We start from the raw sequence: 22,776 nt of genomic DNA, 5'->3' as shown, positions 1-22,776 counted from the left end.
TGCTGTCACACAATGATTCATAGAGCAATGCAGTCGTTTCTCGATATGCCTACACACTTCACACAAAATGGAAGGCAATTTGCAATGAATTATGGGAAAATGGTGGCAAAACTTTCAACTTAAAGTTTTATATGCTTTTCAATTTAATTTTTAAAATGTAATATTTTCTATTTGCACCTTTTCTAAATTTCCACGCCATGCTGTAAGTAGTGCTAAGGATGATGGATAAAACTATGGTGTCACATACACTTGAAATTATGGATACTGCATGCCAATTGGCTTTGACAGAATTGCCATGAAAAAATATACACTGTCTGCAGTGACAAAGGTGATTGAATCACCTGAAAATCGCACTAAGTGGAGAGCCAGCATAACTGTTCTTTGCATCACCTGTGATTTCTACAGTAACCTTTTTGTTGTTCTGTAGGAATGTTGTGTATGTCAACATTCTGTATATTTTGTTTGCAATACAGGATGTCAATAATTTATAGTGTTAAAAGACATGTCATTGGTCTGTGGTATTGTTGTTTTTAAGTTTTATGTAAGTGATACTCTGAGTAAGAAATTTTGGCATGTCTTATGGATTGATGATGATATGTGTTAGGTATGTGGCTAGTTCCTGGTACAGTCATTTAAACTCTTTGTACCAGAAATTGTGAATCTTGTCTACATTGGGTGTCTTCCAGTTGTGTGTTCTGTTAACGCGTATTGGATGTGTACATTTGTGCACAGGGTGTAGTTGGTATGTTATGCAAATATTTGTTCTCCTCGATCCAGCTGCATCAGCATTGGGTATACAGCACTGGATCAAAGAAAAGACCAATAATTTGTGCATTCTTCTGTTGTGTGCCACTGTGCTGTATATATCAATGGTTGTTTTGGTACTAATTTGTCTGTAAAAAGGTTTTTCATTGTAAATAATTTATTTTGTTGTTTTTGTAGCAAACATATTTTGTATTGTTTGAGTTTGTGCTTTGGCTGCAAGTTTTTGTTTTAATGTATCAATGTATTCTGTAATGTGTGTTGTGGTGTTCATGCTTTGTGTGTTTTGATTTTTTTGAAAATGTTTTTTGAGTTGTTTCTTTAATTTGGGTGTTATGTTAATTTTAATGTATTGTGTCAGCCTGCCTAATTTCTGTCAAATGTCACTTATTTGTGTTTCTATTCTTCTCTGCCAAGCTTGTGATAGAATTGTGTTTTGTGTGCAACTTCTGTGAATGAATGCCCAAGCATAAACTAATGTATGAAGTCTAAGAGTAGAAATTAAGTGAATGTAGTGTGGTAGTAAGTGAGTGTTTATGTAATTTAGTGTTTTTCCTGCTACCTTAGACGTGTTGATTTTTGGTATTTATGGTCTTTGTGAGTGATCTGTACCTGTATATTTAGTGTGTGTTTCCTGAAATAAAAGTGAGAGTGAATTAACAAATTCTGTCTATGTTATCAATGATGGATGAGTAAATATCTGTAGTATCATTAGTGGTACAGGTTGTGTGTGCACTATTATCAGTGCTTGTTGCTGAATTATCCTGACAGGTTATGTGATCTTTATAAATGTTAAATGTTTGTCTGTTGATGTATTTGATCAGCAACCTGTTGTTTGATAAGTTTAGGTGTTGTTTGTGGGATAAGGTTGTTGTGTATAATTGTTCTTTTTTTGATCAACAGCCCTTTGTTCAGTGACTGAGGTAAGGATATTGTCTGTATGCTGTCATGTTTGTTTTAAGTCTTGTGATGGTGTAATAACTACAGATGATAAACTTGTTCATTTCCATTGTCTATTTCATCTGTTGGCATGGTTTTCTACCCTTTGTGGTCTGTGGTTGCATTGCCACAGAAACATCAAGGCTAGGTTGGTTCTGCACAACTGTCGAGGGCATTGAGTTCTTGGGCTAGTGTTGCTTCGCCATCTGTAGCCAAGGGAGACTGTGACTTATTTTTCAAATGTGAGCCTCTGCCTAACACCTTGTTAACCAAAGTGACGTCCGAGCCAGTATCATACTTAGATCTGGTTACTACAATGGTAATTATCTGTACAGACTGTTGATGTGGTCACTTTTAGTTTCATTTCTCCCCATAGACCTTACTGGCCTGGGTGTCCTTACTAGGAGCTTGTGCTCCAGCCAGCATTGCTTTATGGGTTAGTAAAATTACTGGGCTCTCTCATCATGACTGGCTGGTGACCATGGAAAAGTTATTATTATATTATTTTCAGTACTTAATGTACTGTAGGTGAATTCATCTTAGCTATTTTCTCTGTTTTACTTATTTTATAATTACATCTAAAATTAGTTGCTAAGGGAAATAAAGCAAAACAAAAGAAACAGGGATAACAAGGAAATGTTGGAGACAATGCCTTGTAAGTGACATATTTTCAAACACAATTTCAGTGTTTCAAGATAAATGAAAGTGTGAGTAATATGGTGATGATATTTTTTGTTTTGGAAATTTTTTCTGAGCATATACAGGAAATTACAGTAATTTTCAAATTGTTACAATTTTATTAAATTGTTTCTCTTAAAAATGTGGAATTTAAAAATGACAGATAACTTACACCATCTTTCAAATTTACTNTTACAGTAATTTTCAAATTGTTACAATTTTATTAAATTGTTTCTCTTAAAAATGTGGAAATTAAAAATGACATTATTAAAAAATCAGTAATAACAAATATTAAAAATCATAACTTTTTAAATTAAACTTATTCAGTTATTGTTTTTATTAGTTTATAAAATAAAGATTTATAAAATTTTTCACTTTTTATTTTGTTAAAAGTATTTATCACAGTTTAAAAAAAGATTACTTTAATAATAAATTCTCACAAATTGGTTATATTGATTATTTTCTAGAACTTACCTAAAGTCAATTTAAATATATAAATCATAATCCAATGAAATTGGCAAAACTTGGTAACAAAATGATAAATATATTATCCATAATTACTTCTTCATGTTACCAAAACTTCTGTATTTTAAAATTCCTCTTGAGTCATAATCAGGTTAACACTATAACACTTAGATATTGCTATATGTAAGTACAGTTTAATTAAGGAATAGACTTTTCAAGCAACTGTATTTTAGAACTAAAGAAGCATACTAACTAAAGAGAATTAATTAAAATTTTTGTTTTTTAATTTTGACAGTTATATTCTGACTTAATAAAATAGAAAAAATATTTATATAAAATAGGTAAATATTTATTACCAAATTAGTTACAAAAAATTTTTGGTAACCTAATGAAGTAGTTGTGGATAATACATTTACCTAATCAGTAATTTTACTATTTGTTTTTATATGTATAAATAATATACTGTATGTATATAGTTTGAAGTCCTTGAAATTATTTTTATTTAATCATTTCACTATTTTAAAATTTCATATTCTTATAGTATTAAAGTATGGGATGTTGAAACTTGGACATGCATTGCTACTTATAGACCAGGTTAATATTCTATATATACTTTTTTGAGTACTTATTCTGTTAATATTACTGATGTGGTTTTGTTTTAGAAATTTAAAAACTTTATCTTTTTATAGCTCATGGAAACAAAATTTCCCGAGTTTCTTGCAGTAATGTGGAATCTCGAGTGTTTATATCATGTGGACAAGTAAATTTAATTTTATTAAATTTAGTGTTGAATTTAGTTAATATAAGGTTGAAACTATTATTTTTAAGTCTTATTTTATAGCAATAAATAAAACTAAAACCAGAAAAGGTGCAGTAAATAAAACCAAACTGAAAAAAGATGAAATTAATCATTTAAAGAGAAATTTCCCAAATTTTCTACAAAAATTTTTGGATTTCTAGTTAGAGCATTAATGCAAATTTTAGAAGATAAATCAATACTCAAATAGATGTGTCACTCACTTTTTATGAAATTATTATGAAAAATTAATTTCAAAATTTTAATTTTGACATTAATTTTAACTATTATATTAAAATATTACAAATAAAGAAATTGTTTTTTACAATTATAATTTCAGTATATCATATTTCCTTGATTAAATCCCAGCATTCAAATAAATTCTGGTTTGAAAAGCATGGGAAACATATTGAAGTACTGCACTACATAAGATAATGTTGTGTAAAGTGACAGATAAAAAATTTAATATAATTCTACCTCTTCAAATTGTAGAGTTGAACTGTGCTTTCTATTTTAAGGTTCACAGGAATATTTATGGAAATAAAATTATAATTATCATCAAATATTGAGTGTGGGAAAGTTGCAATTGAGTTCATAAATCAAGAGCTTATTAACCAAAGGGTAATTCAGAAAACTCAAATTGGAGATAGTGAGTTTTAACAAGATGGTAGTGAAGGTCCTGATTCTGACATCATCATCAAAACGGACACAAATGAAAACAACAACTGAATTGGAAGATGCTGAATCAAGTTAACTGTGAAAACAGTAATTATTTCAAATGTTGTATTTGTAACCCATAAATACAGTCAATAAATGATTTTGATGCACTAGAGCAGGGGTGGCGAACCTATGGTACGTATGCCCAAAGTGGCACGTAAGGAGAAATCATCTGGCATGTAATGTATCATACGATTTCTGTCTTTTTCAATCATCTTTTCCGTTTATCACCTGATCATCCTTTTTTCAATCAGCTTTTTTACATTTATTCTAATTAAACCATATTCATTTAATTTGTTTAAATATCGTTATTTGTAGTCTGAAACTTTGGCACGCATAAACATCTTTAAAGCTAAGTATGCTTACAATATGGTATGTGAACACAAAAAGATTTGCCATCCCTGCACTAGAGTCCTGCAAACTCAGCTTAAGGAACTAAGATGATGAGTTTTACAGCATAGCAACAATGCTAGTTTAAGTAGTGGAACTTTTGTAAAAATATTATATGTGCAAATTCGGATATATATTAGCTACTGTACATTCAAGTAGTGGCTATAAGTTTTAATTTTAAAAATACAGTAAAGCGTCGATTATCCGAAAGAATTCCAGTTGGCAAATTTAAATTTTCGCCAGTGCTGTGGCACTGCAATCTTTGGCTATATCTTGGGATACTCAAATATTTTACGTTTTTGATACTAAATTAACTTCTGAAGTATAATTTTTTATTGTTTTTATATTTTTCAATATATTTGTTTTGTTCATACAAAATAAAAAAATAATTTTTAACAATACAATAGTCTTCGTTAGGCTTAACATCGACAAAAATTCAATGTGAAGTGACACGCAACAGAGAAAAATGTCAAGATGGGATAAATTAATATATTTTTTCGTACATAATTGGTTATCCGAAACATCAATCTTCTGGACAACCCCAGTCCCCAATTGATTCGGATAATCGACGCTCTACTGTATTGGTATTTAATGGCTACTTTTAAGTTAGTGGCATCTTGGAAAAAGGATTATATTCTTTGTTAACATTGATGCTATATGGAATATGGAATTGATGCTATGATCAAGTGTTATAAGAGAGAACGATAACTTATTTGATCCTAGTGTTTTAGAGATAAAAATTAGACAATTTTTTCTTTTTTTCTTTGAATGACATGGCAAGTTTTATGAAATGTCAGGTTATCAGGAGTTGAGTTTCCCAGACTCTACTGTAGTTCCAAAAATGTAAAACTAATTAAGATACTTTTTTCAATTTTTACCCCATCATCATCTGTTGCAAGGCAATAAACCCAGCCTCAAAAAAAAAAAACTGACAAGACTTCAAATAAACCAGGTATATAAACATTTAAAAAATAAACTCCCAGGATTTAATCAAGGAAATACAATATGTAATATCATACATAACTCAATACATTTGTAATCCAAATGATCTGGCACATCATTTGGTATAATTTCAGTTTACAGTATTTGAAAAATATTTTAATAAGAATTTATCTTTTAATTTAATTACAAAACTTAAAATCTTTTGTTTTTATTGCGGTTTATATGAATTAAGTTCTAAGTTTGCAGTTAACATTAACTACATGTTTGCCAAATATGTGATCAAAGATTTCTATCTTGTAAATTTTCACAACTTATTTTCCAAAGACTTTTTTCCCTCATTTCACTTTAAATTCCCACTACATTTAGAATAATACAAGGGATGATCAAAAACTAAGGTTACAAAGCCTGCAGTGAAAAGTGTACATTTTATTTCATACAACCAATACAGGCAACTGATTGGTACATTAGGTATTTTTTAACATAGTCTCCATATTGGCTTAGGCACTTGTCACTTTGTGTGATGAGTTTGAAAATTCCCTCCTGGTAAAAATCCTGTCCTTGCATTTTCAGCCAAGTTGTCACAAAGTGTTTCACTTCCTCGTCTGAAGCGAATCATCATCCTGCTAGGTTCTCCTTCAAGTGAGGAAACAGGTGAAAGTCACTTGGAGCAAGGTCCGGGCTGTAGGGAGGATGGTCGATGATGTCCCAGTGAAACTGCTTCAACAGTGTGGTGGTCTTCTGAGCTGTATGAGCCTTGCTCCAAGTGACTTTCATCTGTTTCCTCACATGAAGGAGAACCTAGCAGGATGACAATTTGCATAACAAAACCTCTAATAAAATCATTCCTTCCTTGACACTTCACTCATCCATCTCAACATCCTCATCTCCATCACCTCCATCTTTCTTTCTTGGGCTTTTGTTATTGCCCATGTCTCAGCTCCATATAACATTGCAGGTGTGAGAAGCCAGGGACATAGAACTAAGTTTATGCCGCTTATGGGCACACAATCTCAAGATTGGCTCACTAAACTTTTTCTAGGGGGCTGTTAATTTTTAAAAGGATCTGGACTATGAAGTCTAGATCTGTCAGGATCCTTGACACCAGTTAATCAAATTTAGATATGCAGATTAACACACGTTTTCGTTTGTGGAGAGAATATGTTTGATTCAGACACTTGAGACATTTCTTTAACAATAATAAAACAAAATTTAATAAGACAAAATAAACGAAGTCTATACAAAAATGGATTACTTATAATAAACGTTTAGAGAGAGAGAGCTCACAATTTCTATGATAATCATACTACCTCTAGATGATCTCTCTTTATCTTCACCTTTAGCTTCTTTATACTTCAATTCTTTAAGTTCTTATACTTCAGTTCTAGGGGAGTTCTTAAAATGGCACATAATTATATATTTTTCTTCTAATCTTACTAACTTAAACTCATTATTAAGGTCCGCTGGATACAAATATGGGCATTGGCCTTAGGAAGATGACATGGAATACATCTTCCTTCTATGGAATTTCGTGGCATACTCCTTGAATCGTACAAAATCATTTCTATTTCTCATGATTTTCATCCAATCAATTTTTTGGATTCTCTCACGTGTACAGAGGAAAAGGGGATTCATTGAGGGGTCGACAGTTCCCAGGGTGCTGAGATTTATGGTAGATAAGGGTAAAACAAAAGGATGTTTCAACTTCCGTTAAAGGAAGTGACTTTTTATCAATTTCCCACGTTTAGAAAAACACTATTTTCTCACTAAAATTAAAGAATATTTTTCAATAAAATTTTAACCTTTCAATTTAATTATGAATTAGTCACAGGGGCTATTTGGATCTCACACAGGTCTAACAACTGATTTATACAATTTTCCTTTCAGATTACAGCTAACTTTCTTGTTGCATAACACATTGCTCAGCTTCCTCTAGTTCATCTATCTACATTGAATTCTGTGCTGCATCTCAGAGTTCAATCCTCCTCCCATCTCAACAAATGTCCCAAGATATTTAAAACCTTGAACAAAAGGGAGTGGCACATTTTGGATTTTAATATTACACTCATCTCTACCATTCAGAGTCATATAAGCTATTTTAGTTCTGTTAATCTTCATGCCCCTTTCTTCCAAAACTTTCCTCCAATCTTCCAGTTTCTTCTCAGCCTTAGTTTGGGAAAGTTCACATAGCACAATATTATCCACAAACAGCAGCCTCACACTTCACGTCACACACCAACACGTCCATTATCAGGTCAAACAAATAAGGGCTAAGGGCCAATCCCTGATGCAAACCAACATTAATGAAGAACCCTTCTGTAGTTCCCACACTATGAACTTGGGTCTCTGCTCCTTCGTACATTTCCTTGATGAGCCTAACATATTTTTCTGGAACATTCTTTTCCCTCAAACTTCTCCATATCTCTTGCCTTGATATTTTTTCATATGCCTTTTCTAGATTTATGAACACCATGTGCAAATCTTCCTGCATTTCCCTGTGCCTTTCCATCAGCTGTTTTAGAGCAAAGATAGCATCAGTCATACTCCTTTTGGGCAAAAAGCCAAACCGTTCTTCCCCATTCTCAGATTCCTACCTAATCCTACTTTCTACAATTTTCTCCCAAATCTTCATAGTATGGGACAATATCTTTATACTTCCGTAATTTCTGCAATTCTGTACATCCCCTTTATCTTTAAAGATCAACACAAGAATTCTCTTCCTCCATTCATCTGGGATCTTCTGCTGTCAGAGTTTCTTCATAAGGTCCCAGAGGATATCAGTTCCGTCCTTACCCAAACCTCTCCGAGCCTCAGTTGTAATCCGATCAGTGCCTACTGTTTTCCCCATCTTCATTTTCCATTTCTTCTCTGCTAATATCTTGCACCACTCCTTCATTTGCCTCTCCATTCTCGTATAAAGTTCTGGGGTTTTCTTCATTCAATTAATTCCTAAAATATACTTTCCATCTTTCCTTGACCCTTACATAATCTTGTAATACCACTCCTTTATCATCTTTAATCAGTTTATTTAATAGAGGTAAAATCTTTTGATGCCTTATCTCTTGCTTTGACAATTCTCATCAACTGCCTTTCACCACCTTCCCTTTTGAAAACTTTATAAGCCTCTTCTAAAGCTTTTGCTTTTGCAATAGCCATCACCTTTTTAGTCATTTTATTTGCCAAATGGTAAGTTTCTTTATCTTCAGGCCTTCCCATCAAATCCCACCTTTTCTTTGCCTCTTTCTTTTGTTTAACTGTGGATTGTATCTTAGCATTCCACCACCAAAGTTCCTTTCCTTCTGGTAACCTCCTCCCTGAAGTTATTCCCACCAACTTTCAAAATGCAATTACTATTCAGCAACCATGTTTGCACATCATCCAAAAACTGGATTTCTTTTAACACTTTTACCTTAAACTCTTTCCTTAATTCCTCCTCTTTTAATCTCCACCATTTGATCCTATGTTCAATCTGGCTAACACAATTTTTACAATGGCCCATAAAAAAAGTCATAATCCACCAGGAGAACTCTTATGTTGTGCAGCAACACTTTCTCCATTTAACACCTTACTGTTTCTCACTTCTCTCAGATGTCTCCTGTGGCACAAGAAAAAATCAATCTGGCTGGATCTACCTCTACTCATGTATGTAACCAGTTGATTTACTTTCTTCTCAAAGTAGCTGTTAACTAGTACAAGTTAAAAGCCACAGCATGATCAACTAGTCTTTCTCCCTCTTCATTCCTTTCTCCCAAGAACTCTTCTTTTTGCATTCTTCCTCTTCCCAACCTGACTATTTAAATCACCCCCACAGATTAATCTCATTCATAGGAACTACATTATAACTTGGTTAAGATCTGTCCAAAAGTTTGTCTTTTCTTTTTCTCCATTATCTGGCTGAGGAGCATACACACACACAATCATAATGAAAATTCCACCAACATCTAACTTAATGCTCATAATTCTATCACACCTTTGTTTAACCTCACAGACATTGTCTTTTAGAACTTTATCAATTATGATACCAACTCCATTCCTTCCTCCCTTATTCGCTCCACTCACAAACAGCTTTGTACCCTTCTTCAAGTTTTTTAGCTGTATTTCCTTTCAATCTTGTCTCTTGCAGGCACAAAATGTTCGCTCTCCTTCTTTGCATAAGATCAACCAACTCTCTACTCTTCCCATTCAATGTTCCGATGTTTAAAGTACCTATTCTTATACTTCTCTTCTTCCTCTTCTCTTTCTTGACTAACTTCTTTATCTGAACCTGTCCTTGGTTTGATAGCCCCAGCTCATTTGACATAGTTTTTGGGTGACATGACTGTACAGTACATCACTTCGGGGGAATGTCCTAACACAATTATAACTTACTTGTAGTCTAATAGACATTCCATGTAGTTTTGGCATAAGTTTTACAGCCGATGCCCTTCCTGACACCAACCCTATTTATTATAAGGCTAAATATGTGTATATATAATTCATTTGTTCTAATATTAAAACCACAGAGGTTATCAAACTTTGTTCTGTCTGGATTGAACTGGATTGTTTTCTATAATTTCAAGATATTTTCCATTAATTCTTTTTATCTCAGTTATCTGTAGTTATCTTAGTTATCTTTGGCTGTAACCAAATTACTTTACTCACTTTTAAATGACCTCCTTTTTTCTTTAGTTCTTGTGGTTCAGTACAGAGACAGATTCTTAGGATTAGCACTGCCAGAAATCAGATTTTAAAATAGTATAGATTCTTAATCTTATTGAATACCTATTCAAGAGTCTAAGAATGTTGTACTGTACATATGTGGAATACGGTACAGCATGATGTATGTAAATTTCTTTTTCAAAATGTTAATTATAAAAAATATATAATTCTTTACGGCTTTATTAGGATTAATGTACACTATAACTTGAACATTTCCATAGAATTATCATCAAAGATTTTGAACTAAGCTTCATAAAAATTATTTAAATGTTAATGCCTTTTTATGGAGATATGATAATATTAATGTTACAAAAAATTCACGACTTTTTTTAAAATTAAAATTACTTAAAATTAAAATCAAATCAATTGAAAAGTAAAACAATGCTTTTAAAAACCATTTAAAAGTTGTTCTGAAATTTTCAAATTGCAAATCAAATTAATTTTTAAATTTGTTATCTGTGTGTGGCAGTGACAGAACCTTTTGCTTTTTATATATATACAGATAAAACTCATTAAAAATAATATAAAAACTAAAATAAAATCTGTATTCTGTATATAACCCCAAAGTTCATTATTCAAAAATCAAACTTAAATAATGGTTCCTACTGAAGCAAACAAATACCATTTCTTCAACTCCAAGTCTGAGTCAAAAGTGAAGTCTTTTTATGTCTCCTATCCCTACACAAAGAATTCCTTTCCTTTTGTTAACCCTTTCCACGAATTCATACTGAGTCCACAGAGGAAGTTAGTGAGTTGTCTTTTAGAGCAGTGGTGTGCAAACTATTTTCAATTCTGACCCCTGTTTCTGCCTTATTAGAAGTCTGAATAATTTTACGAAACAATGGTTTTATTTATGCATATGGGCATAAATATTTAGTTTATGAAAAGTACTTTTAAAAAACTTTACATCATAAGAATCCAATGTGAGGTATGCACTTGCAAAGAGCTCATGATTGCTTTTATGTTTGAATCTGTATTAGAAATCGCAAGCCCTAAATCATCCTCTGTCTGTATTGGGTACTAATATAAACAATTATTTTCATAAAAAATATAGTTATATTTTTATAAATAATATAATTTTATTTCACTATTTTACTGGTACCTGATACTTGTTGAAGAAAAGCCTTATATTTTTGTTGTCAAATAAATTTCTTTGAATTTGGTGACTTTGAAAAATTTTCTCACGACCCCTCTGGACCCATGGTTTGTGCACCACTATTTTAGAGGGGTGAATTGTAGAACCCATCTGTGAGTTGGTGTGACCTACTTATACACTACTTTTTTAAAGTGTTAGTTTCTGTTTTAGTGGTGACAGAACATTTTGCTTTTAATATATATACAAATTTTAACCATTGGTAAGTAAAAAAAGTTCATAAAGTATCCCTATGTATCCCTGATCCAATCTTTGCTTCTATGAAAGATAGCAGCATAGTATTAAATTACAAAGTTGTAGAGCATCTCAGAATTAGTACACATTTTATCCTCTTAAAATAATTAAAGGAAAAGTAGCTGGATGGCTGGACATTATAAAAAATATGGATGGGAGAACTGTTCCAGGCTTCTCTATGTGGCCTTGTGCACTCAAGTTCAGTCAGAGAAACCTTGACTTTTTCTTTTTTTTTTTTATAATGTTCAGTCAGAAAAAACAAATTGCTAGAATTACTTTAATTAAATGCTATTTAAGATACTGTATTGCAAGCAAGTAATTATTAAAACAATATTTAATGTTTATAACAGTGGTTGACTGATAACACAAAAAGAGAAGATAATCTGAAGATAATGATAACAATAACTGATTTTTTTAAAGTTTGGTTATTTGTTAATCAGTTTTATGCCAAACTATTGAAATTAATTTTGGCTAATTTAACTAAGCCAAAATTAATTTTTTATAAACTATATCAAATCTATATGGGGAAAAATTTAGAAATAATTTCACTTTTAAACTTCCAAGATAAATGTGGAAAACATGACTCTTCACTATCTTGATGTTAAACAAGAAAATATATATTAAAATCAAGTTAAAATTTTTTCTTTGGGCATAAGAAACATATGCATAGAAAAGAATAATTCTTAAAATATGGTGATAAAGAATAACTAATAGAAAATAAGCTTTTTACTTTATTAATTAATATAATCAAGTGTAAAATTTGTTCATACATGTATTCAGTTTCTTACAATAGATATGCAAGGTAATTTAATGATTGACATGAATAACATTTGGTTAATCTAAGATACATGTTATCAGCTTTTTAAACAAAACAAATTTTTGTATTTTCATTGTTTTGCAGACACAAGCCTTAATCTGTTTGTATAGGAAGCAAGATGTGCTTTAGACAGAATTGGTCCTGAAAGAAACAAATAATTGAAATTAATAACACATATTCTAGTTCATTTGTACCTTTATCACATAGTTCATTTATATTTGATATATACAGTAGAGCATCGATTATCCAACTCAATTGGGGACTCAGGTTGGTCGGATAACCGAAAACAATGAAAAAAATACATTATTACTATAGTATATTAGTATATCCCATGTAATTAGTATATTAGTATATCACTATTAACCAACTTTGCATTGAATTTTCATTGATGTTAAGCCTAACAAAATTCTTTTTAAATAATCGTCGCTATTGTATCTTTAAAAATTATTTTTAAATTATTTTATTGCTCACAAAACAAACAATCACTCATAATTAGAAAATTAAGTCTCGTTTAAATACTGGCCTCCCTTCAATGGTCCAGCTCAACCATTTGCCATCTAAACATGCAAAAATTTAACAAAAATAATATTAAAATAGCCAAGACATAGCCAAATATTGTAGTGCCACATCACTAGCGGACATTTGAAATTTGCCGACTAGAACGGTCGGTTAACCAAAGTGACGGTTAATTGGGGGTCGGATAATTGATGCTCTACTGTACAATTTAAAAAATTTAAGTGAATTAATTAAAAAGTTTGTTATTTTTAAGATAAAAAGTAATTTAATATATCTTAAAGTATATTTATATCTTGAATCTTCTCATTTTTGTTTACTAGTTTTTTAAATTGATAAAATGAGCTTTAATCCAAAAACTTCTATACAAACCTCTTTTCATGTGATAGCTAAAGCAGTTAACACATACAAATGGTTTACTTGGACAAACTGAACAGAATGTGGTGACTTTTTTTGAAGGTATAACATTAGGGATACCATGTTTTTTCAATGATTTTTCAATACAATGAATGCAGTATCTTCTAATCTTTTTATTTCGTATAGATTTTAGTTTTGTCACTTCAAGTTTATGTTTTATTTCTGTCTTTAATGAAAATTTCATGTTTTCATTTTCATCTCCTCCTTCAGAATCATTGAAGTGCAGTAATGATTTAACTAACTGTTCTCTAAATTGTCTAATTGTCATTGTTGAATGAACATTATTTTGTTTATAAATAATGAAAGCATTTACTACACATACACCAAAAAGTGTTTCCATTGCTACTCTATGATACCAACAGAGAGTTTTCCTCATAGGAGATGAATAATGTGACATTTGATCCATTTTATTTATTCCAGCTCTCCCTGCTTTATAATCAACAGTAAGCTTTGGCTTCTTGATTTCTTTATTTTTTCTTTCAGTTTTTATAAAATCTAAATTGTGATAGGTTGATAAAAACACTGCTTCTTTCTTGTTTTTCCATTTTGCAATTAAAACACCTTCATTGTCGATCATTCCAACAATTTGCCCTTGAGTAAGTTGAGAGTGAATAACTTTCTGAGGTAAATCTTTATTTGATGATTGCAAGGTTCCAAGTAAGTGTGTCTTTCTTTTTAATAAATCATGTGCTAGAGTTACTGAAGTGAAAAAACTGTTTGCAAATAATACTCTTTCTTCCTGTAAATAATTATCACATAGTTTCAAAACGATATGCTCATTATTTCTTTTTAAATTGTTTTTTAACTTATTGTCATATAACAACATATTATAAGTATAACCATCAGAACTACATAATTTAAAAATTTTAATCCCATATCTTTTCTGTTTCTTTGAAATGCATTGTGATATATGTAAATAGCCTTTACATGGTATTGTAATTGTATCTACAATCATTATAGAACCAGGTATTCTGATTTCTTTGAATTGTTGAACTAGCATATGAAAGAAATATCTCATTTTATAGCCAAAATCATTCTCGGGTTCATCATCGTCATTTGAAAAGTACCAAATTTTCAGTAAGAGTTCAAATCTGTTTCTTTTCATTGCATTTATGACTTCATTCTTGTAAATTGCACTGCGGCTCCAATAATTATCTATTCCAGGAAACTTAACTAGATCCATCCACAGTAAAAGACCAAAAAATGTTTCCATTTCCTCTTTGCAAGTAGGTTTCCACGCTGACATACGACTCATTTGACTAAATTGTACTTTAGAAATAATATGTTCTGCATGTTTATTTGTTTTCTCTACAATATAATTTAGAACATTATCAGTAAGGAAAAGTCTGAAATAATCTATTGGAGTCAGTCTGGAAGAAATAAGTATATTTATTTTTGGTTGTTTATCAAATTGAATGTTGGCTCTTTTAGTATTTGAAACATCATTCCATCTGATATCATTTTCTTCTTTCTCTGTTCTCTGCAGTTCTTCTGATTCATCAGAGTCATAATCATCATTGTAATCATAATATTTATCTTTTATGTAATTTTCAGATTCAGAACTTAAATCTGAATTTGTTTCATCTGAATCATAAGTTTTTCTTCTTTTTTGAGCTTGTTTAGAAAAACTTCTATTATTTTTTCTCTGTTGTATATTCATTGCTGCATTTGTCTGTAATACAAAATATATAAACTTTAAATCATAGAATAGTAGTTATTGTTTTATTAAATTTCTTATAATTATATCCAGCACATTATCAAATTTATCAGAAATTTATTGTAATAAACTATCAAATATTTTAAATGTATCTTTATTATCTTATTCATCCTGCCATTTTATATAAGATTTACCTAAATTTTTCTTATAATAGTTTATGTAAATATTATATTTGTTGAAGCTTAAAGTGTCAACAAAAATTAATGATAAAGATTGTTCTGTCTCTCTCATTCTTTCTTTCTTTACTCCATCCTGTAAGCAGTAAGAGAGTAGGTTCAGCCATGCCTACCACACCTACAATGGGATGGCTGGATGATGAGGGACAAGGGCTCATGAAAAATTTCTATGTAGATCAGTTCCAGGTTCCCAGAGTAGCACACTGAAGCCTTTCTCCTCCAATGCTGGAAGTTGACTATAATTTATTTTAATGGCTGAAACCTTTTGATAAAGCTATATAATATAACTCCCAAAAGCTGGAAGAGTTCAACAAATACACTAGACCAGTGTTTCTCAATCTCTAACGAATCGTTCAACGTAACAAGCCCCCTTCAACGTAGTATCGTCCCCTTCAATAATCATCTCGTTACCTATTATCGTCCCCTTCACTTCAAAATTCCGATGCCGAGGACCAAGACTAATGCCAAATTCATACTGCATTGAATAGACTAGTGACTAGCATAATGTTATTTGTTTAATTATTGTACGATATAATTAATAAAATATCTAATTATTCTTAATATAATATATCACCCAGAAAATTGTTTTTTGCCCCCAAAATATAAATTGTTACTAATCACCCCCTCAACATGGAAAAATGCCCACATGGGGGCGATATCGCCCCTGTTGAGAAACACTGCACTAGACACTTTTACATACTACTTCCAGCACTGATATTTAAAACTGTATAATTTAAGTATGAGCTACATTGTCAAAATTGTGGAAGAATAGTGTACAGTATATATTTAAAATATTTTTAGAAACTAGAAAGCAATATTTATAACTTTTGTACTTAAATTGTCTACAAGAACTTATTTATTTCTAGAACTTATTATACTGGTGACCTGGTTCTGCAAATTAAGAAAACAATTCAGAAAAAACAGTATTTTTCACCTGAACACGTTACACGATATCATTGGTTTCGGACCTGTTGGTCCATCATCAGCAGGTTTATGACCAAAAGCTTAGTTTTTTGGTTCATAAATACATCTTTAAATACATCAATATAAATAGCATAAATCTAATCATATTCCTCATCATTCTCATACTATCACTTGAACATTCAGAATGTTCAAATGTCACAATGATATCATGTAACATGTGTTCAGGTAAAAAATAAAGACTGTTTTTCTGAATTTGCAGAACCAGGTCACCGGTATAATAAGTCCTTGTAGACAATTTAAGTACAAAACTATATGATAAGGACACAAAGGCATAAAATTTAATATTTGTAACTATTTAAATTTGATGATTTTTCATCATTTTTGAATACAGTACAAGCTGTATATTTACAGGAGTTACATTCTGCAAAACTGTTGTAAATATGGAAAGTTAGATTTGAAAAGAAAAGAAAGAAAAAAAAAAATAATTTTCATGTTTGGAAGTTTTGCAACAGAAAATGGGCCTTCAGAATGAATTTAAACATACTCTAGTTAATCTTGAGTAGTATTTGCACTGAAATACAAACACTTTGCTTTTTGATAGATGATAAAACTACTACTGTAACATTTAAGACTTTTCATTTGTTAACGGTGGATGGTTTTAATTGTTCTGACAATCCTTGCAATTTTTAATATTGCAGATGCTGCTGCTTTTTTCAGTCTTTGTCTCTGATTTTCTTAATGTAAATTATGATTGACCCATTAGAATGGAAGAGAAATAGCTATAACTGTTGATTCTTTTTCTTGCCTAGCACTTTAATTTTATCTTTGAGGGACATCATTTTCTTTGGTCTTTTTGATGTTTTGCCATTTAAAGTATTTTTTATTTAACTGGCATTGCTGATTTATAACAATAACTAATTACGATATGCTTCTGAAACACAATGCTTTGCTATTCATATAAGTGTATATTTTAAAATAACTTGAGGAACTATGAAGTAATATGCACTAGCCAAATAATATCAATATAATAGTCAATACTTAGTTAAAGTCAAATTAAAATATTGTAGTGAAGATAGAATGCTTCAGAAATACTTAAAAGACACTAAATTAAGATTTATATTAAGATTGTTTTATGTTAATGTCAAAATAACAAATTTTTAATGAGTATAATAATAATTTTAAAATTCTTGCATTGATTATGAAACTGATTTTTGAGATTAAATGACAATTTTTATGTAACCATCTAATTTTATTTCTTTATAAAATTACTAATTCTTAAAATTTTCTTATAGGATGATAAGATATTTATATGGGATCTGCGTCTACCTAAACCAGCCACTCTTGTTGGTAAGTTTATATTTTTTTTATTAGTTTGTAACTTGTACATGAAAGAATAAAAGAATGAAATTTTGTGAAAAATAATCGGAAATTAATTTCTTATAAGGCAAGGATCCTCTTAAAGCAGTACCAACATGTGTTGCTTGGAAATTAGAATCTCCGACTCTCTTTGCTGCAGGTGATGAATTGGGACAAGTTATCCTAAAAGACATTCGAAAATGTGTAGGAAGTATATTATCAGAAACATTACATCAGAGACCAATTTTCAGATTGGTGTTTTCACCTAAATTGTAAGTTTTTTTAATATGTCTAACAATATTACAGTAAATTAAATTTTTATATAAATGATATTTTCAGTCCAAATTTACTTGCATCTTGTGCTGACGAAGAATATGTTGTTGTATCAGATGTTAGTGGAGAAAATTTAGAAATTATGTAAGTTATGTATTATAATATTTCACATTAAATTACATACATAATTATTAGCTATTTTCATAAATATTTATCTGTTTATTGCTAATTTCAGATATAAAGATGATTCACATTCAGATTTTGTAAGGGGATTATCTTGGCATCCAGAAAGTAATCAATTATATTCCTGCAGTTGGGGAAAAGAAGTATTTGGCCACAATTTTCAAACAAATGATATTGAAAGACAAGATGAAGCATCATGACCAAAGAATTTTTGGATATTTTAAACTATCAAACATGTTGTATAAATCACATTAATTGGAGTAAAGATGTTCTTTAAAATTAATTATCATTAGTTGTTTAATAGTAAAGTTATTTTTGACTTGATTTATAAATGTCTTGATGAATCTTTACGTGCTATATGATATTAGTTATTTATATTAAATCAAACAGTTAAAAAAATTAAAATGAAATACAGTGAAATATCAGATTAATAAGTAAAATTAATAATAAAATTACTTTCGAAACTATTGTTAAATTATTGATTATTATATATATTTCAAGTATTAAATGCTACAGAAAAAATAATATAAGATTAGAAAACATATATATATCCATACACACATACAATGTGATCCAAAAATTACTTATCTTTTCCAACTTTTACATCATAAGAATCATTCTGTATATGAATTGTGCCGAAATGAAATATTTACTGCTGCACTCCTAACATTATGGCATTTTGTTATACATGATTTGTACATAATTTGTAATCATTAGAAAACTCCAAAATATATCTTGGAACAATGGGTATTCTTTATTCAGGTATATCATCAATTGGGTTAAAGCTCATAATGTTGGAAGAGACTTAGATCAAGTTTAGAATCAAAGCAAATCAAATGAGGAATGCAACAGTAAATATTTTATTATATTATACAGAATGATATTTGTGATGTACGAGTTTTAAATTGGCAGGAAATAGATCACAAATATACATACAAAATATTGCATATTTTCTTTACTTATTTTAAGTCTTAAAATTATGTTAATGATAAAAAATTTCAGATTTTTACATACTCAAATGATATGGTGAGCAAATAAGCTAATTGTAACGATTATGATATTACAATATTTAATTTTATTTTAATTCAGTTTTGACATATAAAACATTTAAATGCAATATTGTCGAAACAAAATATTATATTAAAATAAGCCTTTTCACATTAATTGCAACTAAAAGTTATCTATTACCCACTGTCTAGTGTGTTAAACAATTAAGTATATTGACCTTTAGTTTTAGAATTTTTTTCCTCATTACTTATATTGAACTTTTATATTCAAATAAAAATTTATAAACCACACAAAAACAATGTAATAACAAAAAATATAAAAGTTTAGGAAATTTTAAATCCCACTTTACAAAATTTTGCAGCACATTGTCCAGTAATATTTCATAAAATTAAGATGTATTTGTTAAGAAAGCCATTAAAAACAAATCTAATTCAAATTAGTTTACTCAGAATGATGATTTTCTAGAATCCTCAAATGCTTGAAATTTCTAAAACATTTGGTCTGAGAAAAGTAGCTTTTAAAATATATGCAATAAAAATTAAAATATTGACTTATCTAGTTTATATTTCTTAACAGTTTTTATTAGATCCTTACAATGATTTTAGTTCATTCTTTGGTATTTAAATAACACTGTATAATTATATTTGGGGGAAAATTATATAAATACTACTACACCTAACTGGTTGGTTTTATTCATTTGCTTTTACTAATCTTTTTCTGTGGGTTTGTAGATCTAAACAAAGAAATTATAATGCAAAAAGTAATTTTAACAAAGTTGTTCATAAAATAAAACGCGATTGTTAATCTCCTCCCGCTAACTGTTGTGTATTTTCCATTACATATATATTTTATCAATCATCTGGACTATTGGCACGCCATCGGTTACATTGTTCTATCGATAATAATAATAAACACTACAAAAACGTCGGCCAATAAACGTTACCTTCACTTTTTCCTATTACGTCATCCGAGACAAAGCGGTAGTTTATGGCAATGGGAGACGCTCTACCCTATTTTGACAGGCGTGACAATTGCAACCAATACTGTTGCTGTTGTGCAGTGACATCTGTACGAGACGCCATATTGTATCGGATAGCATAATTCTAAAACCTGCTGGCTTGTTTTTCTATGGGCGGAGCTTAAAAGTTCGTCCGGGTGTCGATAGATGGTAGTGGATGTAATAGTGTTACTTAATCGTCCATTAGTGTTTGCGTGAAATATTTCATTAATAATTTTCTAAACTTAACTTACATTAACTTTGTATTCTTTCATGTTTAAATTAACAGTTTAAAAATACTGTAGTTTTAATTTTTAAATATGGGGATGTCCATAAATTATGTCGGCATTTTTCTTGAAATTTTTACTCCTCTCTCCACATTGTCCAAGTTTCCGTAACACCCCCCCCCCCGTCTTCGGACGTCCAACAATGTTCAACCCCCGTTAAAACCTATAACACTTTATGAATAATAAAATGCATAAACTGTATAAAATTTAATGAAATAAAACGGCTTCCCTCCCCTTACCCGATTTTGTCTGACTTATAACCTCCCCCCTTCAAGTATGGACGTCATTTATGGATATTCCATATGCAGTTAATTTATGCATGTTTATTTATTCATCTAGAAATTATATCAAATTACATGATAATCCGACAGGTATGGGACCAAAGGTGTGTCAGATTACCAAAAGTGTCCGGATTACCGAAAATAATTACATATTTCGCATTGTTTTGCTAGCAGTAANCCTCTGTCTGTATTGGGTACTAATATAAACAATTATTTTCATAAAAAATATAGTTATATTTTTATAAATAATATAATTTTATTTCACTATTTTACTGGTACCTGATACTTGTTGAAGAAAAGCCTTATATTTTTGTTGTCAAATAAATTTCTTTGAATTTGGTGACTTTGAAAAATTTTCTCACGACCCCTCTGGACCCATGGTTTGTGCACCACTATTTTAGAGGGGTGAATTGTAGAACCCATCTGTGAGTTGGTGTGACCTACTTATACACTACTTTTTTAAAGTGTTAGTTTCTGTTTTAGTGGTGACAGAACATTTTGCTTTTAATATATATACAAATTTTAACCATTGGTAAGTAAAAAAAGTTCATAAAGTATCCCTATGTATCCCTGATCCAATCTTTGCTTCTATGAAAGATAGCAGCATAGTATTAAATTACAAAGTTGTAGAGCATCTCAGAATTAGTACACATTTTATCCTCTTAAAATAATTAAAGGAAAAGTAGCTGGATGGCTGGACATTATAAAAAATATGGATGGGAGAACTGTTCCAGGCTTCTCTATGTGGCCTTGTGCACTCAAGTTCAGTCAGAGAAACCTTGACTTTTTCTTTTTTTTTTTTATAATGTTCAGTCAGAAAAAACAAATTGCTAGAATTACTTTAATTAAATGCTATTTAAGATACTGTATTGCAAGCAAGTAATTATTAAAACAATATTTAATGTTTATAACAGTGGTTGACTGATAACACAAAAAGAGAAGATAATCTGAAGATAATGATAACAATAACTGATTTTTTTAAAGTTTGGTTATTTGTTAATCAGTTTTATGCCAAACTATTGAAATTAATTTTGGCTAATTTAACTAAGCCAAAATTAATTTTTTATAAACTATATCAAATCTATATGGGGAAAAATTTAGAAATAATTTCACTTTTAAACTTCCAAGATAAATGTGGAAAACATGACTCTTCACTATCTTGATGTTAAACAAGAAAATATATATTAAAATCAAGTTAAAATTTTTTCTTTGGGCATAAGAAACATATGCATAGAAAAGAATAATTCTTAAAATATGGTGATAAAGAATAACTAATAGAAAATAAGCTTTTTACTTTATTAATTAATATAATCAAGTGTAAAATTTGTTCATACATGTATTCAGTTTCTTACAATAGATATGCAAGGTAATTTAATGATTGACATGAATAACATTTGGTTAATCTAAGATACATGTTATCAGCTTTTTAAACAAAACAAATTTTTGTATTTTCATTGTTTTGCAGACACAAGTCTTAATCTGTTTGTATAGGAAGCAAGATGTGCTTTAGACAGAATTGGTCCTGAAAGAAACAAATAATTGAAATTAATAACACATATTCTAGTTCATTTGTACCTTTATCACATAGTTCATTTATATTTGATATATACAGTAGAGCATCGATTATCCAACTCAATTGGGGACTCAGGTTGGTCGGATAACCGAAAACAATGAAAAAAATACATTATTACTATAGTATATTAGTATATCCCATGTAATTAGTATATTAGTATATCACTATTAACCAACTTTGCATTGAATTTTCATTGATGTTAAGCCTAACAAAATTCTTTTTAAATAATCGTCGCTATTGTATCTTTAAAAATTATTTTTAAATTATTTTATTGCTCACAAAACAAACAATCACTCATAATTAGAAAATTAAGTCTCGTTTAAATACTGGCCTCCCTTCAATGGTCCAGCTCAACCATTTGCTATCTAAACATGCAAAAATTTAACAAAAATAATATTAAAGTAGCCAAGACATAGCCAAATATTGTAGTGCCACATCACTAGCGGACATTTGAAATTTGCCGACTAGAACGGTCGGTTAACC

General features: G+C 30.1%; 2 protein-coding genes across 3 annotated transcripts in view; one reads left to right on the top strand and one right to left on the bottom strand.

Annotated features, from left to right (window-relative positions):
* LOC111636971 (methylosome protein 50-like) overlaps positions 1-18,587 on the top strand; it is a 45,019-nt gene extending 26,432 nt beyond the window's left edge. The window contains exons 7-12 of the mRNA XM_023382359.1: positions 3,386-3,438; positions 3,534-3,604; positions 17,628-17,682; positions 17,780-17,963; positions 18,031-18,108; positions 18,200-18,587. Of these exons, the coding sequence (XP_023238127.1) occupies positions 3,386-3,438; positions 3,534-3,604; positions 17,628-17,682; positions 17,780-17,963; positions 18,031-18,108; positions 18,200-18,347 (589 nt within the window). The 3' untranslated portion in view covers positions 18,348-18,587. The remainder of the gene's footprint in view (positions 1-3,385; positions 3,439-3,533; positions 3,605-17,627; positions 17,683-17,779; positions 17,964-18,030; positions 18,109-18,199) is intronic.
* LOC111636978 (piggyBac transposable element-derived protein 4-like) lies at positions 12,500-20,504 on the bottom strand. Of its 2 annotated transcripts, none has more exons than XM_023382366.1 (3): positions 20,099-20,504; positions 13,474-15,190; positions 12,500-12,729 (listed from the first exon to the last, which is right to left on the bottom strand). In XM_023382366.1, the coding sequence occupies exons 2-3, from the start codon at positions 15,176-15,178 to the stop codon at positions 12,659-12,661; spliced, it is 1,776 nt and encodes a 591-aa protein (XP_023238134.1). In that variant the 5' UTR covers positions 15,179-15,190; positions 20,099-20,504; the 3' UTR covers positions 12,500-12,658. The 2 variants fall into 2 exon arrangements, with proteins under 2 accessions (XP_023238134.1, XP_023238135.1); XM_023382367.1 differs by lacking the exon at positions 20,099-20,504 and adding an exon at positions 19,836-20,087.
* Positions 20,505-22,776: the final 2,272 nt, after the last annotated feature.

This window comes from Centruroides sculpturatus, unplaced genomic scaffold (genome assembly GCF_000671375.1).
Source record: "Centruroides sculpturatus isolate CEXI.00-Female unplaced genomic scaffold, Cexi_2.0 scaffold610, whole genome shotgun sequence".
Lineage (NCBI taxonomy): Eukaryota > Metazoa > Arthropoda > Arachnida > Scorpiones > Buthidae > Centruroides > Centruroides sculpturatus.
This window is presented reverse-complemented; position numbering and strand designations above follow the sequence as displayed.

Coding starts and splice junctions, on each gene's coding strand:
- LOC111636978 (XM_023382366.1), bottom strand. CDS start 15,178: ATGAATATACAACAGAGAAAAAATAATAGAAGTTTTTCTAAACAAGCT. Junction 12,730..13,473: donor TAGCTATCACATGAAAAGAG/GTTTGTATAGAA, acceptor TGTTTCTTTCAG/GACCAATTCTGTCTAAAGCA.